The sequence below is a fragment of the Argopecten irradians genome, chromosome 15 (assembly GCF_041381155.1).
Source record: "Argopecten irradians isolate NY chromosome 15, Ai_NY, whole genome shotgun sequence".
Taxonomy (NCBI): domain Eukaryota; kingdom Metazoa; phylum Mollusca; class Bivalvia; order Pectinida; family Pectinidae; genus Argopecten; species Argopecten irradians.
In genome coordinates, this window is record NC_091148.1 from 13,920,219 (window position 1) to 13,944,686 (window position 24,468).

Genomic DNA, 24,468 nt, shown 5'->3' on the forward strand with positions numbered 1-24,468 from the left:
ATTTCCAGGTCCGTTGCAATTAATTATGAGCTAGTTTTACTGTATAATGAGAACCGAGTCGTTATCCAGATAATTTTTTTTCAAACAACCAACGTCAGTGTATGCAAACGTTAAGAGAAAACCCAGCATTTTACTATACGCCTAAAACAATAGTTCAACTGGATTGGAATAAGAGTTGACAACACTCATGAACGTTACGTCAAACATTCTATTTTATTGTTGACAGTAGACGCAGTTATTTGTTTTAGTGTAAATTTATTGTGACGTATAACTTCTGTGATACGTCTAGACAAGTATATAGGACTTTTTCTTTGACAACAGACGGATAGAATGATATGTTATTTGGTTTCTGTTTCGTCGACAAAATTGCTATGGCGAAGGTGCTTCAAAACGTATTGGAAAAGATATTTTAGTTTCACAGTTTTACTGGATTGTTTGAGTTCAAGCACTAAATGTGAACTTTAGTAAAAAGGGAATTTTATGTTCTGTGATGGTAAGACTAAATGAAAGACTCGTGCCACAAAATGTTTTTAAGAACGATATTTATATCTCTTATTCTGTTTTATGGTTGACCTATTCTACGTTTATGGTATCATTAATCTGAAATAATTCAATCTTGCTTGTAACGAGCGCTTTCATTGGCCTAGCAATTATTTCATCAGCCAATAAAGGAATAATGGCGTCGTTTGCAAAGTAGATTTTGATTGGCTGAAACAACGGCGCAATGATTTCAAAGCAAATTAGTCCTTATATGAATTTGTAATTTTGACAAAAACTAATAGTTGACATTCAAGGAGTATAATATCCAATTTTACAGTTATGATGTCATGAATATATATACAAATTGAGGTCACAAGGTAATTAGTTTTATTACACAACCATGCTATGCATCAGTTGAATAAGATTCGACAAGATACTATATAATGAGGTTATCAAAAGAAAAATATGTAACTGCGTGTAAATTCTTCCATTTACAAAAGCGTTAGGTTACTGTCACCAATACAGAACATTATAGAATTTAAGATTGCTAAGGCCAAAAAAGATGTCTATTTAGGGTTACATTGGCAAAAATATAGGGTCAGTAGGTCGGAAGTCTTTTTTCAGTGTCTTTCACTCTAAAATAATGGCTGGAACCGGAGTGTGAGATCGAAATCTCGACTTTTTTTTCGCAGAAAGTGGGAAAAAATAGGGTCGGGGGTAAAAAAATTAGGGTCGGGGTTAAAAAAAAATTAGGGTCGTTGGGGTAACCCTAAACAGACATATTATTTGTTTGGGCTTAGCATATGCTTTCTAAAAGTTCCCCTGGTAATTCCGTTGACGTAATTAACGAAAACGACAAAAGAGCGTTTGAAAAAAAAAACATTTAGGAAACAACAATAAATGCAAGTTCTTTCTCTTTACAGACCATTATTGGACGATTAGGGAAACAGAGCAGTCAGGAACTAGACAGTTCTCAACTGATGAAGGATTTATATGACAGTATGGAACGCGAGACAGACCTCAAAGACCAACTTCAGCTGATGGAAGAGGAAGCGAAAAGATCGAGGAGAAAGCTAGAGGAACTCGAAGAGGAAAATGAAAATTTAAGTATTCAATTAAAGAAAATGTCAGCCGCACAAGCAACGAAAGGGAAAGAGGGGTTCCGAGAAATTAAAGGTTCGCCTGTTTCGGAAGAAGAAGCGGAATTAAAAATTCATCTTGATTTGAATAATCAAGAGTTGAGTGTTTTGAAAAAGAAATTCAATGATTTAGAGGAGGATAATCAAAATCTGCTGAAGGAATGTGGTAAGTTATCAGAGGAACTGCGTCAGAAGGAAATATTGTTGAATGTGTTGCCAGAACCGTCATCCCCAAATTATTATTATGAGGATAAACTCAAAGATATGAAAATAGAAGCAGATGAACTGCGTTGGAAAATTATTGAGAAAGAAAGAGAAATTGAGCGTTTGAACGCCCAGTGTGTGTTGCAGACTCGTCAATCGAGATTAAAAAAGAGTAGGTCTCTTGAAGGGGAACATTATCCTGCTAATGTAGAACTTAAAAAACAGATGGAAAATGTCCAACAGGAAAATGCCATGTTAAAAGAAAAAGTGATTCGACTTACTGGAGGTCAAAAAGACAAAATGGAGGACACGGTGCCTTCATCGCCTGAGCGTTCGACAGGGTATCCTGTCGACTCTGAAGGTGTTAAAGATGAAAAGTTACGTTCACTGCAGCTCAAAATAAACCAGTTAGAAAAACACAGACCTTTATCGCCTGCAATGGATTACACTAGTAAAATTGGGTTTAAAAGTGATATAGCAAAACCACCACGTGATGCGTCACGTGATAGTGGAGGCTCACGTGAGTTGCTCCAACAGCAAAGGCCTAGTGTGTTGGATTTACGTGGTTCCGGTGCCCCGTACAATGATAAACGCGTCAGTTCTCCCGGCACTATCGTTACTCTCTCCACTGGGAATTCCCACCCACGATTTGATACTCCTGTTCCGAGCCCTGCCTCGTTTCCCTCGCACGTCGCCCCTGGTCTGCCGGCAGAGGGCGCCCCTGCCGCCGGGGAGACACGTGAGGAGTTGATGGATCAGATTCTCGACATGGAGGAAGAAGTCGGTAAGTGGAACATTTTTATTTCTTCATTGTAATTAAGATTTTTTTAATGGATTATTTAAAACGATGTCATATATTAATTACAAAATCATTACTTTCGATGGATGTGTCAACCAATTGATTAAATTCTGCGATAGAAACAGGTTACCTGTACAATCCAAAAACCTGTATAATCTATGCCCGGTGACACTGTATAGAACAGGTCCAGATTTTTCAAAACAAACTTAAGTCAAATTTAGACATTGGTTAAATAATGGGAGCAACTTTAGTTTTGAATTAGTTATATCTTTAAGTCGATGTTATTTGTTTCAATGAATCTAGACCAGTTTTCATTTGCAGCTGACATGAATGTGTTACAAAAGTAACATTTAGGTCGCACACCACCATTATTGTTTCGGCATATTATTCGGATCACGTACTATCCGTTCAAATTACGCCATATGTCCATTGTAGATATGATAATGGGATAAAAAACGTATATTCGAGGAATAGAACCAAGGTCTTATCAATTAAGACTACGTGTTATGTCAAATGAAAATGTTTGTGTCTGAACACGGTTTATTTTTTATAGTAGTGCAGATAGTTTGTGCGTTTTATGTTGCTATAGAAAACATGGGAACGTGTATAATGTTTCGACCGGAATCCGGTATATGTATATATCAGGAAAGATTTGTCCTACAAAATTAATTTATAGAACTCATGATGTAAAATGTGGAATGATGAATAGCAACCATACTAGCTGCTTACATGGTGAACTACAACGCGCTAGGTGAGTGAGCTAAAATCATATTTTTGTATAAAAAATCCTAGTTTTGCCGTTAAAGATTTATTTATATAATTTGCAGTAGATTCTTTCTAAATGAAATTTGTCTAACACAGTTCCACAATTGATTTCATTTTCAATATAAATAAATGTCGATATACTATTCTGAATAAATAATATTAATAGAAATAAACTATTTGAATAAAAAAGAATGAACAAGAAAAAAATAATGGAGGAAGCCATTCACTCTACATATTCAATTATTAGAATAATAGAAATGATGCATTTAATGAGTAAAAAATATCACACTTTTTGGAAATCAACTTGAAGAACTGGCTACAATTTAAACCTTGCCAACACATTTTGTCAGTTTCGGTATTCTAACACTAAGAAAAGTAATTGATGAAGCTTTTAACGTTTGTAACTATAAAACACCAAAAAAAATCTTCTTTAAATATATTTTCTTTTGAAATACCAGGAGTGAAAAAGATGATCCCGCATCATTCATGTAATTTCAAGCTCAACTTAAATTGTTTTTTGAGCTAAGTGGCTCTGTTTTCATTGCAACCTGTTTATTTAGAGACAGCAAAAAATGTACATGCTTCCAGTAAAATAATAAATGTTGTGTAGATGATCTCATACACGTATATCTCCTAGACCACCTAGGTCACAGTGAGGAAAATAACGTGAGTCGGAGAAGTTCAATGGCAAGAACTATCTTCAGTTATTTGTATTGAAATTGTTATCTGCCCTATAGTCATATAAAATGTTTTCATTCAGGTTACCAGGTTCTTATTTTACAACCGTTACAAAAAATACTTATAAGCAAAAGTTATAAAAACGGCATTAAGAATTAATTTCAAACATGTGCTAAACAAGTCATCAAATATCACAGTTAGATCACCAAGGAATTCAGGAATTTTATTCAAACATTCGGACATATGCCCTTTACAGGTGGGAAATAGTCAATTATAGTGTTAGACATGGCGGGATGGACATATATTGTGTAGTGTTCTTTTTTGAACATTGTTCTTCTGATAAACTGAAAAAACGATAATCTACTTAAATGGAAAAACCGCAAATTAACCCTTCTTATAAATAACATCATCGTTTACAAATAATAGTCTGTTATATTTCTATAACGCTTTCTCACGCAATGACACCTGTTATTCTGCTTAAATCTAATTAGTTTCGTTGTCTTTTTGAAAATAAAATCAAAACAAAGAACCATGAAAGAGAAATAGAATAAATCTTCTCATGTTCTCCACGATCGTATGGGTAGTGAGTTTTAAGACTTTAGCAAAAATAATCCTAAAACATCATGTGGAAAATATCCTCTTTTCAATGGGCATATTTTTTTATCCCTTTGTTTAGCGTGATGGAGTTAATGTATTGGATTGAAGAATTGTTAGGTACACGAAAAATTCAGTATTAGGTTTTATTTGTAAAGCTCATTATACTTTAAGAATGTATTTCATGTCGAGGTCAGCCACAGTAAAGGTAATTAGCCGACTGTCTGCTCGTTTCCGCCTCATGTCTTCTCACATGTATAGCTGAACATTAGATACGTATAGCCGGAAATGTAAAATCATGTCTAAATAAAAAGTCAGAAATCCAATGCAGACTGACATGTAAACTAAATGGGAAAAGAAATACATGCTAACATTTAAAATAATTGCAAATAGGCTGAGCAATTAGCTTGTACCGTAGCCGAACTGCCCCGTGTAATGCGCCAGAAGATGTGTGCTGAGTGCACAGAAGTCACAGGCATTGATCGTTCATCTCTTTCACGATCTGAACGTAATGGAATCAACATACCCAAACCTTGACCTTAATAGCATGCTTATACAATATCCTGTCTTTGCATATTGCAGAGTTATCTCCCTTGCCGGAAGGTAGTAATTGTTACGTCATTTCTTTGTGAGCAAAAATACGTCGTTTTCTCTTACGTATATTCATATAAAATCGACATAACAATATGCCTACTCACAATAACAGATAAATTTCAATTATAGTCATATTTGAAACTTAAGAAAAACGGCCTAAACACCTTGTATAGTTTCGAAATATTTTTACGATAAATCATACTACAAATTTATTATTTTTGTGAGAATTGTTTGAATGTTTACACAAAAGAGGGCTTGTATATACTTGATCTGTTACCATAGTATTAGACAATAAGAAATTTCAGCAATAGAAATTATCTAAAACATTTTTTTATTACATTTCCATTAAGTTGGTTGGCTGATTAGGTTTTTTAAGCATTGATGTTAATATTTTTTAACTTCATCGGGGTATGAAAGCAATTTTGTTTGTAAACTGTGTGAATCCGCGTAGCGGGTTCTCACAAAAGTTTGCAATAATAATTTCTTTCATTACCCGATGAAGTCAAAAAATACTTACATCAATGCTTAAAATAATTTTTTCAGACTACTTGATATCATAAAATACGTTTAAACGTACGATTCCATTGATTTTCCAATGGATAATTTTTTTCTTAATCAATACGCAACATTGACGTGTGTATTGTGACGTCATAATTACGTGTGATTTTCGCGCCATTCTCGAATTTGTTCTTCACAGTATATGAAGAAAACACATCTGCCAATCTGAGAGTTGGATTTAGTATGAAAACAAATAAAAATTAATTACAGCATCATGTCATTAACGTGTGTGTGTGTGTGAATACAGTTTGGTTTGGGAGGCTGTGGTATATTCGTGTTGTATCTCCTTATAATAGTTTACGTTTAAGGGTTTAAGTTACCTACACGAATACTATAACTTTCTTTAGGAACTCCTACCTTTTGATTGTGCTACCCTTCTAGAGCATGTTGACAAAGCAACATAACAACACACCCCATCTGGTCACATTATACTGACAACGGGCAAACCAGTCGTCCCACTCTATTTATGCTGAACGCTAAGCGGGAATACAAACTACCACTAAACAGATTACTTCACATGGACAAACGCTCAACCGAAGGCCAAAAGTGAGTTGGTGGAAAGGCAATATCCCAAAATTAGTCGCCGTTAATACGTCCTGCTTACATATTGTTACGTGTTCATATACTTTGAAGACTTGTGACTACCTAGTTGAGTACCAATCGATCGTTACTTTGGGAATTCACTACATATGACAACAATCTAACAAATTGGCTTCAACTAGAAGACAGAAAGTTATGAAGAAATGATAAGACCCCAAATTTGATCGACTTTCACGAACATTGCAATGGGCAACAGGTAATTTATATTTTTTACATTTTTTCTGTTACTATGGAAACTAGTTAAAAAAACAAACTACTGTTTCCTTTTGTTTTCAGGCTCATAACTCCAATAACCCCCTCATTAGGTCCCACCGCGTGATACCCGAATCCTTTTATCGAAAACATTTTTTTATTACATTTCCATTAAGTTGGTTGACTGATTAAGTTTTTTAAGCATTGATGTTACTATTTTTTAACTTCATCGGGGTATGAAAGCAATTTTGTTTGTAAACTGTGTGAATCCGCGTAGCGGGTTCTCACAAAAGTTTGCAATAATAATTTCTTTCATTACCCGATGAAGTTAAAAAATAGTTACATCAATGCTTAAAATAAATTTTAAACGATACGTTTTAAACGATTCCATTGATTTTCCAATGGATTATTTTTTTCTTAATCAATACGCAACATTGACGTGTCTATTGTGACGTCATAATTACGTGTGATTTTCGCGCCATTCTCGAATTTGTTCTTCACAGTATATGAAGAAAACACATCTGCCAACTGAGAGTTGGATTTAGTATGAAAACAAATAAAAATTAATTACAAGCATCATGTCATTATGTGTGTGTGTGTGTGTGAATACAGTTTGGTTTGGGAGGCTGTGGTATATTCGTGTTGTATCTCCTTATAATAGTTTACGTTTAAGGGTTTAAGTTACCTACACGAATACTATAACTTTCTTTAGGAACTCCTACCTTTTGATTGTGCTACCCTTCTAGAGCATGTTGACAAAGCAACATAACAACACACCCCATCTGGTCACATTATACTGACAACGGGCAAACCAGTCGTCCCACTCTATTTATGCTGAACGCTAAGCGGGAATACAAACTACCACTAAACAGACTACTTCAACTGGACAAACGCTCAACCGAAGGCCAAAAGTGAGTTGGTGGAAAGGCAATATCCCAAAATTAGTCGCCGTTAATACGTCCTGCTTACATATTGTTACGTGTTCATATAATTTGAAGACTTATGACTACCTAGTTGAGTACCAATCGATCGTTACTTTGGGAATTCACTACATATGACAACAATCTAACAAATTGGCTTCAACTAGAAGACAGAAAGTTATGAAGAAATGATAAGACCCCAAATTTGATCGACTTTCACGAACATTGCAATTGGCAATAGGTAATTTATTTTTTAGATTTTTTCTGTTACTATGCAAACTAGTTAAAAACAAACTACTATTTCCTTTTGTTTTCAGGCTCATAACTCCAATAACCCCCTCATTAGGTCCCATCGCGTGATACCCATCCTGTCTACTGGACTGTAGCCTCTTCCAATTGATTAGAACTCGATATTTTCGATTTGTATACTAGATATACATGTATGCAACATGTCCAAGTAATATAATCTAACTAATGCTAAACCCCAAACACACTTTCAAAAGCGACGTCATGTAGTAAGACATCCTCGATATTCCATGGGTTACTGTCACTTTCATTATATTTACCTCTGGATCATATCATTGTAAAGTAGGAGACGATCATGTAGTTCGGACCTTCGATATACAAAATGTGCATTAAAAAATAACGGTAAACCGTGGCTGAATTTTATTCAAAGGAGTCTCTACAGTGTTACTATGACATGATCCAGGGGTGGATATAACAATAGTGATAGTAACCCCTTGAGCAAGGCGACGGCAAATTTTTAAGTTCTTTTCGTTTAAAGAAACAGAACAGAAACATATTTCTATGAACCACTTGCAGGCATCTATAACAGCATTTGTCAGTTGCTGACCTCAACGAGGAAAACAAATCTTACAACTAAGCTATGTGATAATATTGTGAGATTCCTAAATTGTTATTTCCATTTCTGGAAAGTAACACCGCCACTCACCAAATAACTTGACAATATCGAAGTACCCCGATTTTTAAAACAAAACATTCTTTTTTATTTTTACGGAATAATAGTACAGAGAAGAACAAAATATAATAACGAAAACAAATCGTTTTACAAATTAGACAAGAGTAATTCCGAACAGGTATATAATTCTAAATGACATTAAAAAACCTGATCCCTGGTGGGGAAATATAGGACGATGTCAAAGTATTGTCACAGCAGGACGATAATTACATAACGTCGGTAATGCAGGTGCGCTATGCTGTAGATCAATGAAGAGGAAAAGAACTTTAAGCTAATTAGATATATAATTTGTGGCATACAACATGATGTATAGCTTAGTTAGGGGATAATGCAGAAAGAACTATGTTCATGCAGGCATTGTTTTCAATTACGAGAAAACACTACAAATTCCTCAACCTTACGACCAACTAATTACGCTTTCTTTATGTAGTTAAGTTCGTCTTTATTTACATGCCTTTATTTGCCCCCAAAATAACAACAAAACTTCCATTGTTAGATTTTTTAAACAAAGTTGCAAGTATATACCAATACATTAAACTGGACATTAGACTGCTAAAACATTTTTTTTATTCGCGTTTCCTTATTGATTATAAATACATATAATAATGTCTTTTAAATTGAAATATAAAATGATCAATATTTAATAATCATTAATGAAGAAATTTTCCAAAATTCATAAACTTTGATTTTTGTTCGAAATTTATTAACAAATTGGCCACAACGTTTGAAAGCTGCTATGAGTTACACAACGTAACATATGGGGAGTCGATCTGATTTTGTCAGCTATGAGTAATGGCTTCAATTTACATGTGTGGAGATTTGTAGGTAGAACATGCTGTATTTTGTTTTCTTTTTTCCCTCGCTTCTTCTTTTTCAACGGTAGAATGAATCCTAATTCTGGCCTGTCTCTTCTTAATTGTTTCTTTCTTGACTCATATATCCTACATCATATGTCGACTTTTTCTCCACCTCTACGTTACGGAACAAACCCGACGCTAGTCACTTTCCATGTAGAGTACCGTACATGTAAGCGTAGGCTGGTAGAGTTTCCGCTGGGAACTAGGCTTATCCTTCTTTTCTGAAGCCGTCCACCTCACCTCCTTGAATATACCTTGTGCATGCAATCAGTTTAGTTAAAACAGTATTTTATTCATCGTTCGATAAGCATACACGTTTGAAGCTGATATAAATTCCTTACCGAGCGTGAGAAAGAACTATAAATAATTTTGATTCATTTTCATAATAAATCCAACTTTATGATCGTTAGATACATTTTTTTTCATTCTACTATATTTACTTTCTGAGTGTTTCGTCACTATATGGATCAACCAACTGACGAAAACAAACATTTACCTATGAAAAACACTATGAATACACTATGAAACAATATACAATTATTCTCGTGCATCGATCAGCTGATTTCAAACATCACGCCAGTTTCATACCAATAAATATTAGTCCCCAACACTATTTTAATGTATAATATCTAATGTGTTGTTTCTTGATATAGAATCAATTAAGGTTTATTGTAATATGTCAATCAAATATCATTTTAGCTATATTTCTTGTTTATCGTTTTCCATTTGCAAAAAAAAGGTCTACTGGAAGGCTGAAACTTTGTCATCCAGCTGTTCCATCAATCTCGTTTCTCGTCGTTAATGGGTGTCATAATTTTAAATATAGTATAATAACCTTTCAATTATCTATATTTTCATAAATCATTCTATTGTAAATATATGGATTGAATGTAATTTTCTAATTATCATAGCGGATATGAAAAGCAGAAGCTATCTAATACAATCGTTCGAAATCAAAAAGACGTTACTGAACAGTTGTAGAAATATAACTAAGTAGATTCTCTAAACCACTACAACATTAATGTGTTAAGAAATGCTTTCATGTTGAAGCAGCTCTTTATCATGTAGGTCATGAATAAATGTAAGCACGCTATGTAGGCTAGGACGATAGATACGAAGAGTTTGTTTCCGGATATTTTGTAAGAAACCGACCTGATTATTACATAGATACACACGTATCGCTTACGTAATCTCATTCTAAATCAACCATGTGTGACGACTAACGTTGAAATTATTGCCGATGAGATTACATTCAACAGGTTGTGTGTTCTGTTTAAAGCAATAGAGAAAGGCCGTCGACCCACTTACTAAAGTTAAGGTATAAATCTCGGACGTACACAGTAATATCCTTTCGAGATGAACGCCAGACCCTCATAAGACTCTCACACAAATCGACGTAGTACTCGAGAATAGATAAACACTTAAAAAACTACTAAATAATATAAGTGATCTGTTTCATCAGATTATCTGGTTTTCGAATATGTATGCTTGGGAACTTTTAAGAGGATTTTGCAATAACTCTTTTGCAGACAATCATCATATTGCGCGCTCGCGCTATATGACATCGACGTCGTAAACCCATGGTTGATTGCACTTTACTAGTGTAGCGTAGATCAATCAACATTGGATTTTCGACGTTAGCACCAAAAAGTGCTCGATATTAAAATGCTTCTTTTGAAATATCTGATATCGATATTGACCATTTACATAATTATACATGTCATTCAAGATAATTTAATGCTTGTATTTACATATTTTATATAACGTCTTTGCTAATAAGATATAGTAATTTAACCCCAAGAAATCCGTTAAATATCATTTATTGTGTTGTAAAGGTACATGTGCCGCCAGTCGGGCTCGAACCAACGACCCAGGGCCGTTTTCGTTTATTCGGAACAACCGGTCCGACCGTTTGTTAAAGTCATTATTGCAAAAATCTTGACGGGCCTGTAGTTTTTAATACAGGCCTGTGAGGGCTTTGTCAAGGCTCGTCTGAAAACAATATAAAATCACCAGGCCCGCCTTTTATTAATAAACGAACAACTAGGTCCAACCAGTCAAACCGCATAATCGAAAACGGCCCAGGTCTAACGCAAAGCTAGAGGGCGGCCGACTATGACAATTCATAATCCAAACCTGCTTCACATGGTTGGCCAGATTGTTTCCAATAAATAAATGTGGTATATGTATTAAAATATGTTGAATACATAAAACACAAACATCATCAGTTGTATTAACACCTGATAGAACGGAATGCTGAATGCTTCTAAAATGGAACTCAAAATAAACTTTTTATCAGGAATTTTATCTGTATTTCGCTACTCCACCACGGATCTTCCTTCTCTGTATACTTAGCATGGCATCATGCCCGACACAGCCACTTTACCTGTCGTATTGCATGTCCGCATATCCTTCAGGTTCCTGGAATGTTTTGGGAATCTCGTGGTCCCAAAAATATGTAATTAACCGACTAATAAGGCGCAAATCCAGCAGTATATGGGAGATAACTCGTGTTTGTCTATGATAAAAAACGCAAAATCAGTAATCTGTTCGGATTCAATGTCAGGAACGAACTGCGTGATTCTAACTTGATGATTTTATATAGTAAGTGTTTAAGAAATGTGGAGTTTGTTATGAGATTTACATATAAAACATACCAAACTAAAATTTTCAGTAAGAATATCTTAATTCATGACAAGAAGAAACTGCAAAATATTATATCTGAATATTCATATTTTCTCTACAGTCCCACTATGTTACCTTACCAAAATCAGTTGGAATTCATTTAGACAATGAACTTCAAAACGCGTATCATGACGTCATTATCATTGTGACGTCACAATTGTCGTGTCAGCTATCACGGAAGACGACTGTTCAAATGGCTGTTCCATCCATGACGATAACGAATGATTATTTCATTATATATGAAAAATTCCTTAGGTTTTCATCATAAAATTGTAACCAAATGTAAATATAAGCATTGAACGTCTTTCAGTTGGCATTGATAGCCAATATGAATGCCAACTGAACAGAGGCAAATTCAACATGAAACGCTAGCATAGCATATTGGCTATGAATTCCTACTGAAAGACGTTCAATGCTTAAATGTATATCCATAGGGGCTACTTCCTCGAGGTATTTCAATTTCCAAATATGTTATTGAGAAAAGATGTTATGTGTCAATAGGATTCATCAGGCATAGCCTATCATAGTCTTCTCCTCGATTTTTTCCAGGGGTTACTATCACTGTCGTTATATCCAGATCGCTACAGTGATACTAATCCCTGGAATATCGATGATACAGGTAAACATGATTACGTATCTATATACACGCATAATATCCCATAACCTGTATATTGTGTTGTGAAAAAGAAACATAGTTCACGGGGTCACATTCTTTCATTGTAATAGAACAGACAACTTTTAGGATATTGCATTTAACAAGACGGTATAAACTTTTTGTTTAAAATTGTTTATTTACATGATAAAAAAGTCTGCTAGAGACATTGTTTACAGTCGTTTTATAGGAGACAGGATTTCGGAATCTGTGGAGATAAAAGGACCAATTAGACATTTATTGTCTCGCGTTACGGATTCTGTTTACATGTTTAAAGTACATGTAAGTGTTCCCATATGATCATCAACGTGTGTTAGGTCTAGTTGTACTTTAAGCTGACGTCACACCGTCAAATTGAAACAGGTTCATGCTTAAAGCAATGCTATCTTCACAAATATTTTTTTGCTTCTTTCATTTTTTCCTTCCTTCGTCTTCTCCTCTTTTTCTTCCGTGTTCTCCTTCTGCTGTTGCTCGACCTTGTCTTCCATTGTCTTCTCTTCTTCTTCTTCCTTCTTCTCCTTCTGCTGTTGCTCGACCTTGTCTTCCTTTTGTCTTCTCTTCTTCTTCTTCCTTCTTCTCCTTCTGCTGTTGATCGACCTTGTCTTCCTTTGTCTTCTCTTCTTCTTCTTCTTCCTTCTTCTCCTTCTGCTGTTGATCGACCTTGTCTTCTTTTGTCTTCTCTTCTTCTTCTTCCTCCTTCTTCTCCTTCTGCTGTTGATCGACCTTGTCTTCCTTTGTCTCTCTCTTCTTCTTCTTCCTTCTTCTCCTTCTGCTGTTGCTCGACCTTGTCTTCCTTTGTCTTCTCTTCTTCTTCTTCCTTCTTCTTCCTTCTGCTGTTGCTCGACCTTGTCTTCTTTCTTCTCTTGTCTCTCTCTTCTTCTTCTTCTTCTTCCTTCTCTGTGATCGACCTGTCTTTTTTTCTGCTGTTGATCGACCTTGTCTTCTTTTGTCTCTTCTCCTTCTTCTCTTCCTTCTTCTCCTTCTGCTTCGACCTTGTCTCTTTTGTTTTTCTTCCTCTCTCCTTCTGCTGTTGATCGACCTTGTCTTCTTTTTCTCTCTCTTCTCTCTTCTTCTTCGTCTCTCCTCTCTCGTCTCCTCCTCTATTCTTCTTACTTTTCGTTCTCTACTTCTCCTCCTTTCTATTTCTTCTTTCTTCTTTTTTCTTTTCTTTTTTCTTCTTTTTTTTTTTCTTCTTCATCATCATCATCATCTTCTTCTTCTTCTTCTTCTTTTTCGGGTAGGGGTTATTCACCTATAATTAAATCACTATATCTGTGTTATCGATTTCACAAAAATATAAATGATAAAAACAAAACAACAACAAAAAACTAGACAACACCCACGAATGATATGTTGGGTGAATAATGCAATGTGTGTTCATACATCGATAAAACACACAGATTGTATAGAATATGTGTAATAAGCTCCCACTCTTTCTATATAATTTATTTATGAAACTCTCGATTCTCTCTATATATCTGTAATGTTGATACCAGGACACCATAGAAGTCAGCCCGAGTCTGATAGTATAATATTTCCATTGATTTATACTATATATCAGATTATGTCGGTCCTCCTCTGTACTAAATAAAACGGACTCTGTGATCGAGCCTTGGTTAATCTCCGTTCACATCGATAAATTACACCCGGCCCACACCATTTCTATGTGATTACACAGGTCTCTCGGCGTTTTCTAACGCTGTCAACATTAATTGAAGATCCATTCGTATTATCAATAGTTTTATCAGTTAATTATAATTGATAGGTGGCGGTGAATGGGTCGTTATGTAAGCTTCTGCTTGAATTCACGCTGAAAATATCAATTAATAAATACCTCCAACCCCACCACTCAATTTCACGAAATAAACTTATTTTACTTTTGCAAGACGGAAACATTTTTTAATTTCAATATTCATACCTTAATTAAAGGCGAAGGTGCAAAATGTACCATCGTGTAATCAGAGCTCCCCTAAACCATTATTAGCCTTCCCGTATACTGATACAAATTCCCGATACAAATTTAACCTAACTTGAAGAGTAATAGCTGGCGACGTTTCGAAAACGATTGATTTTGCAAAAATTTGGTAGTTGACTGATTGTTGTTTTTTCTCGACAGATTTAATCTGTGATTTTTTTTCTGCAAGTTGCCTCACTATCCTGTCCACAAGAACCTACGGTCGACGATTGAGTTCGATGATAAAATTATCCGAAGCAAAAATACAAAATTAAGAAAAATTCCATTGAATGTGGGGAATACCTTGTTTTGATAGGAGTAGTTTTGCCAATAAAAATGGGGAGGAGGGACTGTTGCTGACCCCTCTGAAACAACCACAATTCGAGTGGCTACTTATTTCATCGAAATATATGAACAAAGGCTCGATGGTGGTAAGTGCGTCAGAACATCCGAAATAGATTTAACGAATGCCTCGGACAAGATCAGATTGGAGTCGAGCTCGTGGTCGACAAACTGTCTATCTGATCGACTTGACTCGACTACGCATCGAGTGATGACGGGTGAAATCCAGCAGGATTGTTTGATGTTCATGTTTCCAGGTTTTCTGTGAGGTTCGAGTGACAGCCAGGGATGTTTTCTCTGAGGTTCGAGTGACAGTCTGAGAGATATGCCCGTTTTAATGCGTCTGCGTTTTTGTATGTTCCGTTTTGTGAACCCTAACATAATAATTTGAGAAATTGACTGAAAAAAAAATTGCAATGCGAATTGACCTCTTACTAAACCCAGACATAGACGCAATATTCAACGTTTGGTTTTTGTTTACATTTTATTTGTGCCCAATGGTAAAGTGTCCCGACATCCTGACCATTTGCCCTGTGTGTTTGAATCGTGATATTAAAACCAAAATGGTTTTTTTCCAGACTGTCATAGACTATCACAGAACGCAGATGTTAAACAAAGCATACTGACAATAATACATTGTTTCCTCTTATATTTATTTAGGAAAATTAAAAAAAAAATTGCGGGCTTGGCTGTAATTGGGGGAAAACCCATTGAAAATGGAGCCCATAAACTGTCCTTTTGAGTCATAAAAAGAATGCAAAACTCAAAACAGTTTGAACGTTATCTTAGTTATAAGGCAAAGTTTACATAGAACATTATGTTAAGTTGGAAGTGGAGCTTCAAAATGACAATGATGAAAGTAAATGAACGAGACTTGTTTAAGACTAACAGTAGATATTATGTTGTTTTCGACTAATGCTTTTAATACAGCTAATTGTTCCATCGTTTGCCTCATTTTCAATAAATAAGAACAATTTTTCTGTTCTGCAATAGAAATTGTACACTGTTATACCGCACATTTGAGTAAATTGTTTCTTTATTACTTTATTCCCGCCTACTATTAAAGGTGCTCCACACGCCGACCGAGAGGACAAACGATACCAATCATTTGATTAAACAATGATGTTTCATCGTGCAAATATGTGTCTAATTAACAAATAATAAATATAAGATAATTTATTTTGCATTTGTACATTGTTCATACGCAATCAGTACTTCACTGCATAAAGGGCATAGTGCCGTGGATTTTTTTCGGGAGGCAATCGATTATTTTTAATGTTTTATATTGAAATAAAATAAGAAACTCAAAGTATTCCATGATGATAATGGTGCAAAGTAAGTAACTGTTGTAAATAAAGAAAACTACTACCTGTTTTAGATAGAGAAAAATACTATTCCTCTGCGGTGGAGCATCTTTAATGAGACATCCCATCATGTTTTCCGAACGATGACTCTTTAATAGCTAAAAAACGCATTATACAATTAATCACTGACATAGATTAATTACAATATCGAGACAGATCTTCTAAATATATTCTAAATTATCTTAAACACATCAAGAATCAGATTGGGAGGGCATATGGTGAACGCTGCTCGTACCTTTCAAGTGCCGGCAAATAACGACCTTGAGATTATCTTATCAAGGTCAGACGTTTAATGAGCATGCGTGCACCTACTTACATGCTTGGGTCATGCATAAGTGCGAACATGTGGCATACCTACAGACCTATTAGTATTTTTTCAGGAAGTACAAAAATAGATTTTCTCAATGATTTTCACCATCTAAGTCTGTTTGAGTTAACATTCAATCGTGCACGTTACAGAAGAATGTACATTATTGCTGCAGAAAGTTAATTTGATACTTTGAAATTTCCTTTAAATTTGAAATTTAATTCTTTTTAATTTTGGGATCCGTCAGAAGTTTAAGTGAATGATAACGTTATGTAATGATGCATGATAGTAGAGCTTAAAGGAAAACAATCCACCACTGATAATCGCTTTAATATACAGCTAACACATAGCGACCTAGGGGTAAGATAGAGTTTACAGGTACAGTCAAATCTTCTTGTCACTATTTGACCTACTGAAATAGTTCCTTGTCGCATTTAGCATTTTATTTTGGAACTCTTTTGTGGAGGAGACTAATAAAAGAAAACAGAGAACGAGAAGAATGTGTTCTGTGTTATGCGCTTAAAATATTGATATAAAGATGTTCCCCTGAAAAATCGAGGGACAGACAGAAAAAAACTTCGAAATATCGAGACTGAATAATTCATGGTAGATATTAGATCGATGTTGGTTTGACATCGTCTATACTACAGCTGGTGTGTCTTTGTCGTCCGCTTTTTAATCATTTTATTTACCCCAAATAAAACACAAGAAAAACAAAGTGTAAAACCAATCAAGTTTATTTAAGGATTAACTTGAATAGAAGCGGTTTATGATGATAGCACACTCAGATTTTTTTGTTATATCCTCATGACATAAAAATCTATTCAAATTAATCCTTATAATTCAATTTACTAAAGATAATCTCTTTAATACTCAAAATTCATTTTGGGACTCTATTGTCTATGAAATCATCACGCCGTTATCTCAGCCAATCAAAAGCAACGTCACAAGCGGCAACGCCATTTTTTTCTTTATGGGCTAATAAAGTAAATTTAAGCCAATGAAATTGCTTAAAACAAGCAAAATATAATTATTATTGAATCAGATTTGGTTAAAAATTATCTTCCGGCAGGTGTTTCCATATAGATTCAGATAGTTAATCAGGAAGATCGAAACTTTATTATCAATATAATTTTCATCCAATCTCAATTGATTATTTTTATGTTGTGTTTTTTGACGTTTTACGACAAAAGTCTGAGAAATTAGAAATGAGAGAAAGAATAGAACTATTAGTTCTTCACAACCTTTCTAGCCAATCAAAATCGACGAAAAAAAATCCAACTTAGGTTATGATATGATATTACATCATAACCAACATACATGCTTGCTTCACGCAAAAGACGCCAGGGAAATTTAAGCAAGCTGTGAATAACATTTTTTATCAAACTGAATATCGATCATATACAAACTTGAGGGTTGACAGATACCTATATTAAAAACCAAATCTCCACAGAAAAACAAACCTCGAAGGGATATCAAATCGGTAAAAGTGATCTTTACAGTCAGAAATTTTATGTTCAGGAGCAAAGTTCTCAACAAGAAAATGTCATATAGTTTCTGTATTGACATTTCCTGACTTTCGTTCTTTATTCGAGTTCCAAGGACATATATCAGGAGATGTCAGACTATAGAATGTTTCCCTGGAGTGGTATGAAGGAAATATTAGCGATGTCAGCATCTCTATAAAGAAATCGCTCAACAGCGAATCTTGTTCTACAGGAAATCAAGGAGGGATGTTACAGCAATACTGTATTTGCATATTACAGAGTTATTTACCCTTGCGAGAACGGTATTTTGTGACGTCATCTGTTTGCCAGCGTAACGTTATTCCGTCTTTGTATATTACAGAGTAAGCTCCCTTGCGGTTACGTATTCATTATGCGGTTACGTATCCATTATGACGTCATTATTTTGTGGGGGGGGGGGCAATTAACGTCACTTTCACCTAAGTTTATGATGTTACGCTCGCAAACACATGACGTCACAAACAATACCAACCTGTTAGTGTAGATAACTCTGTAATATCCAAATACAGAATACTTTTTAGAGAAAACGAAATGAGTTTCGTCCACGAAATGATTATTTCACTATGGATATCTATCACCAAGGGAAGAAACACTGTGAAATGAAAAGACGATATATAAATGGTTTAGGGTTTGAATTTATTTTTGCCCCTGCTACAATATAGAAAGTATATAACAAAAGTAAATTCATAATTGTAGATGGAGAATGTTTAATGCGTCATAAATTTCTTATTGTATCAACTGCTTGTTGTTAATTTGACTTGACTTGCAGTTGACATTCATTTAAGTGTTATTGACGTGTCCAGTCAATGTTTGTATATAATATGACTGAAGGCAAGGCCTAAAAGGTCGCAACCAGATGTTTCAGTAACCATTGATTAGGCAATGTTAAAAGGTGCAATTGATGGAAATAACGGAGCTGAATTTTCTGTTTATTTTTCATTCATATATTCACACTCTATCCTTGTCCAAAAAACCCCATTTGATAAGGAAACCCCCATTAGAGAAGGGAAAAAATATTTTCGTAACAGATATTCCGTTTTTGTCAGCTGAATATATTGGATGGTGGTCTAAATCACTTGAACGTTTGCAAATAAAGAGCGATAGCACTTAGCTTCTGTCGGATGAAGATTACGTTTGTCAGATCATAAGAACGCTTGAAACGCTCGAATATATATTGAGCTTACTAAAAAGCATCATATCCATGATGATTAACCATGATTCCCCTCCCAATATGAATAAAAAAATGGCGGCCGCAAACTGAAGCTGTCATTGTGTAGGATTGGAGTTTGAAGATTGAATTTTTTTCTTATATTTTCATGTATGTGTTACCTTATTAGTGCTGCGCCCTTATAAACCGACGGAAAGCTATTTCAGAACACAGCATCGCATAGGTATTCTCAGGGGTAATTTTTAACATCAAGTTTTTCTTAGATGAGACAGGTAAATTAGATCACTTCTCAACCATTAAGTTTTAATACAAATAGACACTACCGGCATGTTTTTGTCTGAGGTCTTTAAAGGTTCGTAAACAAAAAAAACCCAATAGATTTGAAAGAGCCCTTGACGTTTGAGAATAAGTTTTGCGTGAGAAAGTTTTCTTTATGGTTCCAAGCTCGTGTGAATTTCCAATAGGACACAAGGGACAATGGTTTCATGATTACCCTCATCATACTTTAAAGATGTATTTCTTGTAATTTTCAGAAGCTGTCATTAAACATATAATGTGCGAATATGGATGCTTTTATAGAATGCTTCAGATCCAAAAAAGCACCAATATACTGTTGACATAGTGTTTATTGTCGCATGAAATATCACCCATTTTGAAAGAACCGCTGCAGTCAACGCCATGTTTCAAACTTTCGGGGAAAATCGGAAAACCGAGTTGCATCACGTGGCCAACATAGGCAATACCCGTACAGATCGGAACAGTTCGGGGACCTCCGTTTTTTAAGGTGTTTTTAAAGTGTACCCGTTAAACTTAAATAGTGCATTGTTTAACAACTTTGCGAATACTAAATTTACAAAAGTAGATAAATATTGAAAGTTTAAAACTTAGAGACGCGGAGAAAAATATGTTGAACACTTAAAATAGTTTTTCTATGCAAAAAAAAGCAAGTCACACACCGTAGTGTTGTAACGAAAAGATTTGGGCAACCTTGTTCTTTGTGTTTACAATCAAACTACTGGAGTATAACAATGATCTGCCATATCGCTCTCACCTTTTTAACGTTTCTCCTCTAAAAAAATGACATTCTATAGGACCCTAATGTCATTGACTACAAGTGACGTTAAAATCTACGTTTGATGAACAAGATACTATTATAGCATGATATTGGTCCATGTTTTTATCGCGTAAACCTAGAACAACATCTATTTGATATATTTACCCTTTATTCGTGGTTCATTTAGTGTGAAATTGATACATTGATGTTTATTTTAACAGAGAAACTGACAGGATCGGTCAAACAGAAGGATCAGGAGCTGACCAAACTTTACGGCGAGGTCAGAAGTCTCAAGGATACCGTTCAGAATCTTAAGGATGAATTCCGGAAAAAGGAGATTGAACTGCTTCGTGATTTAGACGTGAGCCAGGAGAAGTCGGAAGTAAGTGTTTTCCATTTTATCAATCGCAACATCTCCGAGACAATTCCGGCAATCCTCATAAACTAATATATTTTTGGAAATTGCCTGAAATTTCTCAAAGATGTTGCGTCTGTATTTGTCCTCTTAAGCACTCATTGTATCCTTGTTATTATAACTGTCAGTGTTTCAAGCCGAATTCTATCTAGATGTACGTTGATCCAGCTTTGGAAGATATTTTCATTCATCAGATATACTATACTCAAAAGTAAAATTGCAAAGCAAAGTTTGGCGTTTAATCCGTAACTGCATTGCGAAGTAAACACGTTTTTTTTCTATATTGATGACCAGTTCGAGTCTCAAAAAGTGCAAGAGATATGTTTAAAGCAGGACAGGATATCATTCCTATTGCAAAATACCCGAAACCGTGCTTTTACAACATGTAGTAAAATATGTGCTCTCAGCATCCATGGATATGCAATTACGAAACACAAGACTAGGTTCTGATTGGGTGCTAAGGAAAATGCTTGGCAATTGGCGAACTGGTGCATTCTTTAGGAGATAATGGATAAGTGTCAACGCGGTTCACACCCAGTCAATTTTACGGTGTGGCAACTACAAAATGTGCATCGAAATCAACTGATCAAGTTGTTAGTTTTTGCTTATGTGTAGTGAGCGTAAGTGACGTTAAAAGATATTTACCAACAGTTGTTTACTTTTTAAAAAATGAAACGAAAAAAAAAATGCCCAAAAATTGAGATATTGGAAATCGAGAAACTTTTACAGGTGGAGGCATTTGAGAAAATCATTCGATTCATTTAGTATTTGATCGCGAAGTTTCCAGTACAAGAACAAAAAATTCTTATCTGGAAAGCGCCACAAAAGTTTATTCAGTCAATGAAATTAACGTCAAATTTAGCTGAAATTGAAATGAGTTTTCTGAATTTGACATTAACCTCATTTCAGGACATTTTCAGATGAATTTCAAATTGAATTTAGGTCCTGCTCTTTTCAAGTCGATTGTACCTAAACATTTCGCATGTGTTATACATTTAAAAGCAGTAAATACATTATTTACCCTTTGAATCTTTCACGTTAGTATGAATATATTCGTGTTCAAAGTAGTAAATAAGCATTATGATGAATAAATATGCATTATCCGTTAAACTTGTCCTTCGCTGAGCGATACAGTCTTTACCTCCTGAACCTTTCACCGTTTGTATGGATATATTGGAATTATATACCCATATCTACCTGTTTTAAAAACAAGCGCTGGCTATTTCCCTTACCAGTATACAAACACAGAAATCCCCTCCAAATCACCCCTTTATTTACATAACAAACCGGATGGCAAGGCTCCAGAAAAACAGTTGTTATCCTTTCAGTTTTCTGACAAACTGGAGCTATTTGGATCTCCACTCTTCTATAGAGGCCAATTAACGATTCATAGACTCGTTTGAAAGCCAGAGCGGAACTGTACTAAGACCTTAAATGTTTTGGTACACCAACACGAGTAATGAACGTTGAGATAATGGTATATTTCTCTGACTATCTCAAGGCTAGAAGTATAAGATACCATCGGTCATCTTTCTGGTCTTAGATAGATAGAAATGGTAGCTTTGGCGGTATTATTGATTTATCGGTTTTATTGTCAAAAAGGTATTCACATATGAAGTCGCACAAATATTTCTTATGTCAATTTCAAGATCATTGGGGTCACGGTTCATAATCTTTCGGACCGAGTAGATTTTAATTAGAACCTTCGTATGATATTCCCTATGGTTTGAAACACTTGTTTAATCGCTCACCAAAGCTAAGGAAATTTGTTGCGAAAATCGCGATAATTAGCCCAAATTAAATGTTGGAAAATCAGAGCTTCAAGACTTGATTGATAAATTGATTGTACCCTAAAATGATGTACACATAATTGCAACAATTAACATTTCAAAGAATTTCAACGACAAAATGTAATCAAACGGAGGCAGCCATTTTATCCTACCGTCACCAATGACCTTACGTCACGTCATTTTCTGACGTTACTTTATCGTTTCTGTTATGACAAAATAGATTGCCTGCTAGGCACAGTCAATGGAAATCGCTCTAGGTTATATTATACAAGTGATATATGCAAAAAAATATAACACGGGCGAAATCACTGCATATCAGTCAGATTATGTGATACAACAGTATTTGTGATTCAGCGGGCTTAGGAAAATGTCAAATAAAAATGCAGCTCACTGGTAGTTTTTTTCACTTTTTCTCCGACTGCAATTAAGAACAAGATTCCGTGTTGACGTTGGCTGTTTGTAAGTTGCATTTAAAAATACACTTTAGTAATTACATAGTTTTCAACTGATCGGCCTACATAATCAATTTCCCTGACATGGCATTTGCTGAAAAGCTTCAAGAATTAGTCTCTTTGGCAATCATTTAATACATTGCCCATTTTTCTTGTTATTTTTTATAATACTGACGCTGCCCAATTATCCAAACTACGTGTCAGATTTTTACTTCAATTATAAAAAAAATAAAAAACGGCCTCCATATGTTTGAATAAATGTGTTTATATCATTCCCTTCTGTTCATTACAGAATAACCTAATGTACGTAAACTTTCGAAATTTATTTAAAGTTCTTCACAAGCTAAGTAGTTGAGTGATTCCTAAACAGCCTTGGTTAAACCGAAAGATAGAAAATAGCTGTTGTTTGTAAAAATGAAGCTACCATTCTACAGGAAGAGGAAGCACAACACCTTAGTTACATCAGGAATCTATAAACACAAAATCTGAGGATAATAGCTATACCTGGGCCCCTTAATTACTTACCTGGACAGGTGTGAGACAGGTGGGGTCCAGCTGCTGTAATACTTCCCGAAAAATCCAGGCAGGAGGCATCACACCGTTGCCATGGATACAGAATTTCGTGTTTATAATCAGCATACATTTGGAGAGTACTGAATGGGTGGAGAATAACAATCTGATTCGATGTGATTTTTTTATCTGGACTTTTTCCTAACACGGAGGACATTTGATATATATAGGATCTTACATGAGTGTTTATTTTATATGAGATTTTATGAAACGAGTCTATGGCGTTTTTTATTTTTGCAAGCCTTGACGAGCAAAAATTAAAACTTCGAGACGAGGTTCATAAAATCTCAAAATGAAATGAACACAAAGTTAAGATCTATATCTCCAAATACCTACATAACAAAGAATTTCATGTCAAAAGGTATTCCGAAAATCCAGCAAGGGCCGCCATTTTGTCCCACTGTCCTCGTTATCTTACGTCACGTCATTTTCATTTTTTTGTTTCTGTCTGACGTCGCAATGAATTTCCAGCCAATGAAAATCACTCGAGGTCATATTACACTAGTGACATATTGTATTTTACTGCCGCCGGTAAGTTTTCGACTTTTTCTAAAATAAGTAAAATGTTTCAATAGAATATTTGAAAACTAGTTCTATTACTAGACTTATGGTATGATAAAATAAATACTACCTGCATTAGAGAGTGACAGTGCCTAGTGTCATCCCTCGGACTATCACTGTCATCTTCGGCTTCGCCTCGGGTGACAGTGATATCCTCGGGGTGACACAAGACACTGTCACCCTCTAATGCAGGTAGTATTTATATGATATAAAGGAGAATCAGTTTCTTAGACATCGTCGGGAAATGATACACTTGATGATATATGTTT

General features: G+C 35.0%; 1 protein-coding gene across 2 annotated transcripts in view; it reads left to right on the top strand.

The window, feature by feature from the left end:
• The window catches only part of LOC138309139 (uncharacterized), a 103,776-nt gene that overhangs the window by 28,538 nt on the left and 50,770 nt on the right, over nucleotides 1-24,468 (top strand). For both annotated transcript variants that reach the window (XM_069250288.1, XM_069250289.1), the window contains exons 3-4: nucleotides 1,404-2,607; nucleotides 20,633-20,793. In XM_069250288.1, coding sequence (XP_069106389.1) covers nucleotides 1,404-2,607; nucleotides 20,633-20,793 — 1,365 coding nt within the window. The remainder of the gene's footprint in view (nucleotides 1-1,403; nucleotides 2,608-20,632; nucleotides 20,794-24,468) is intronic.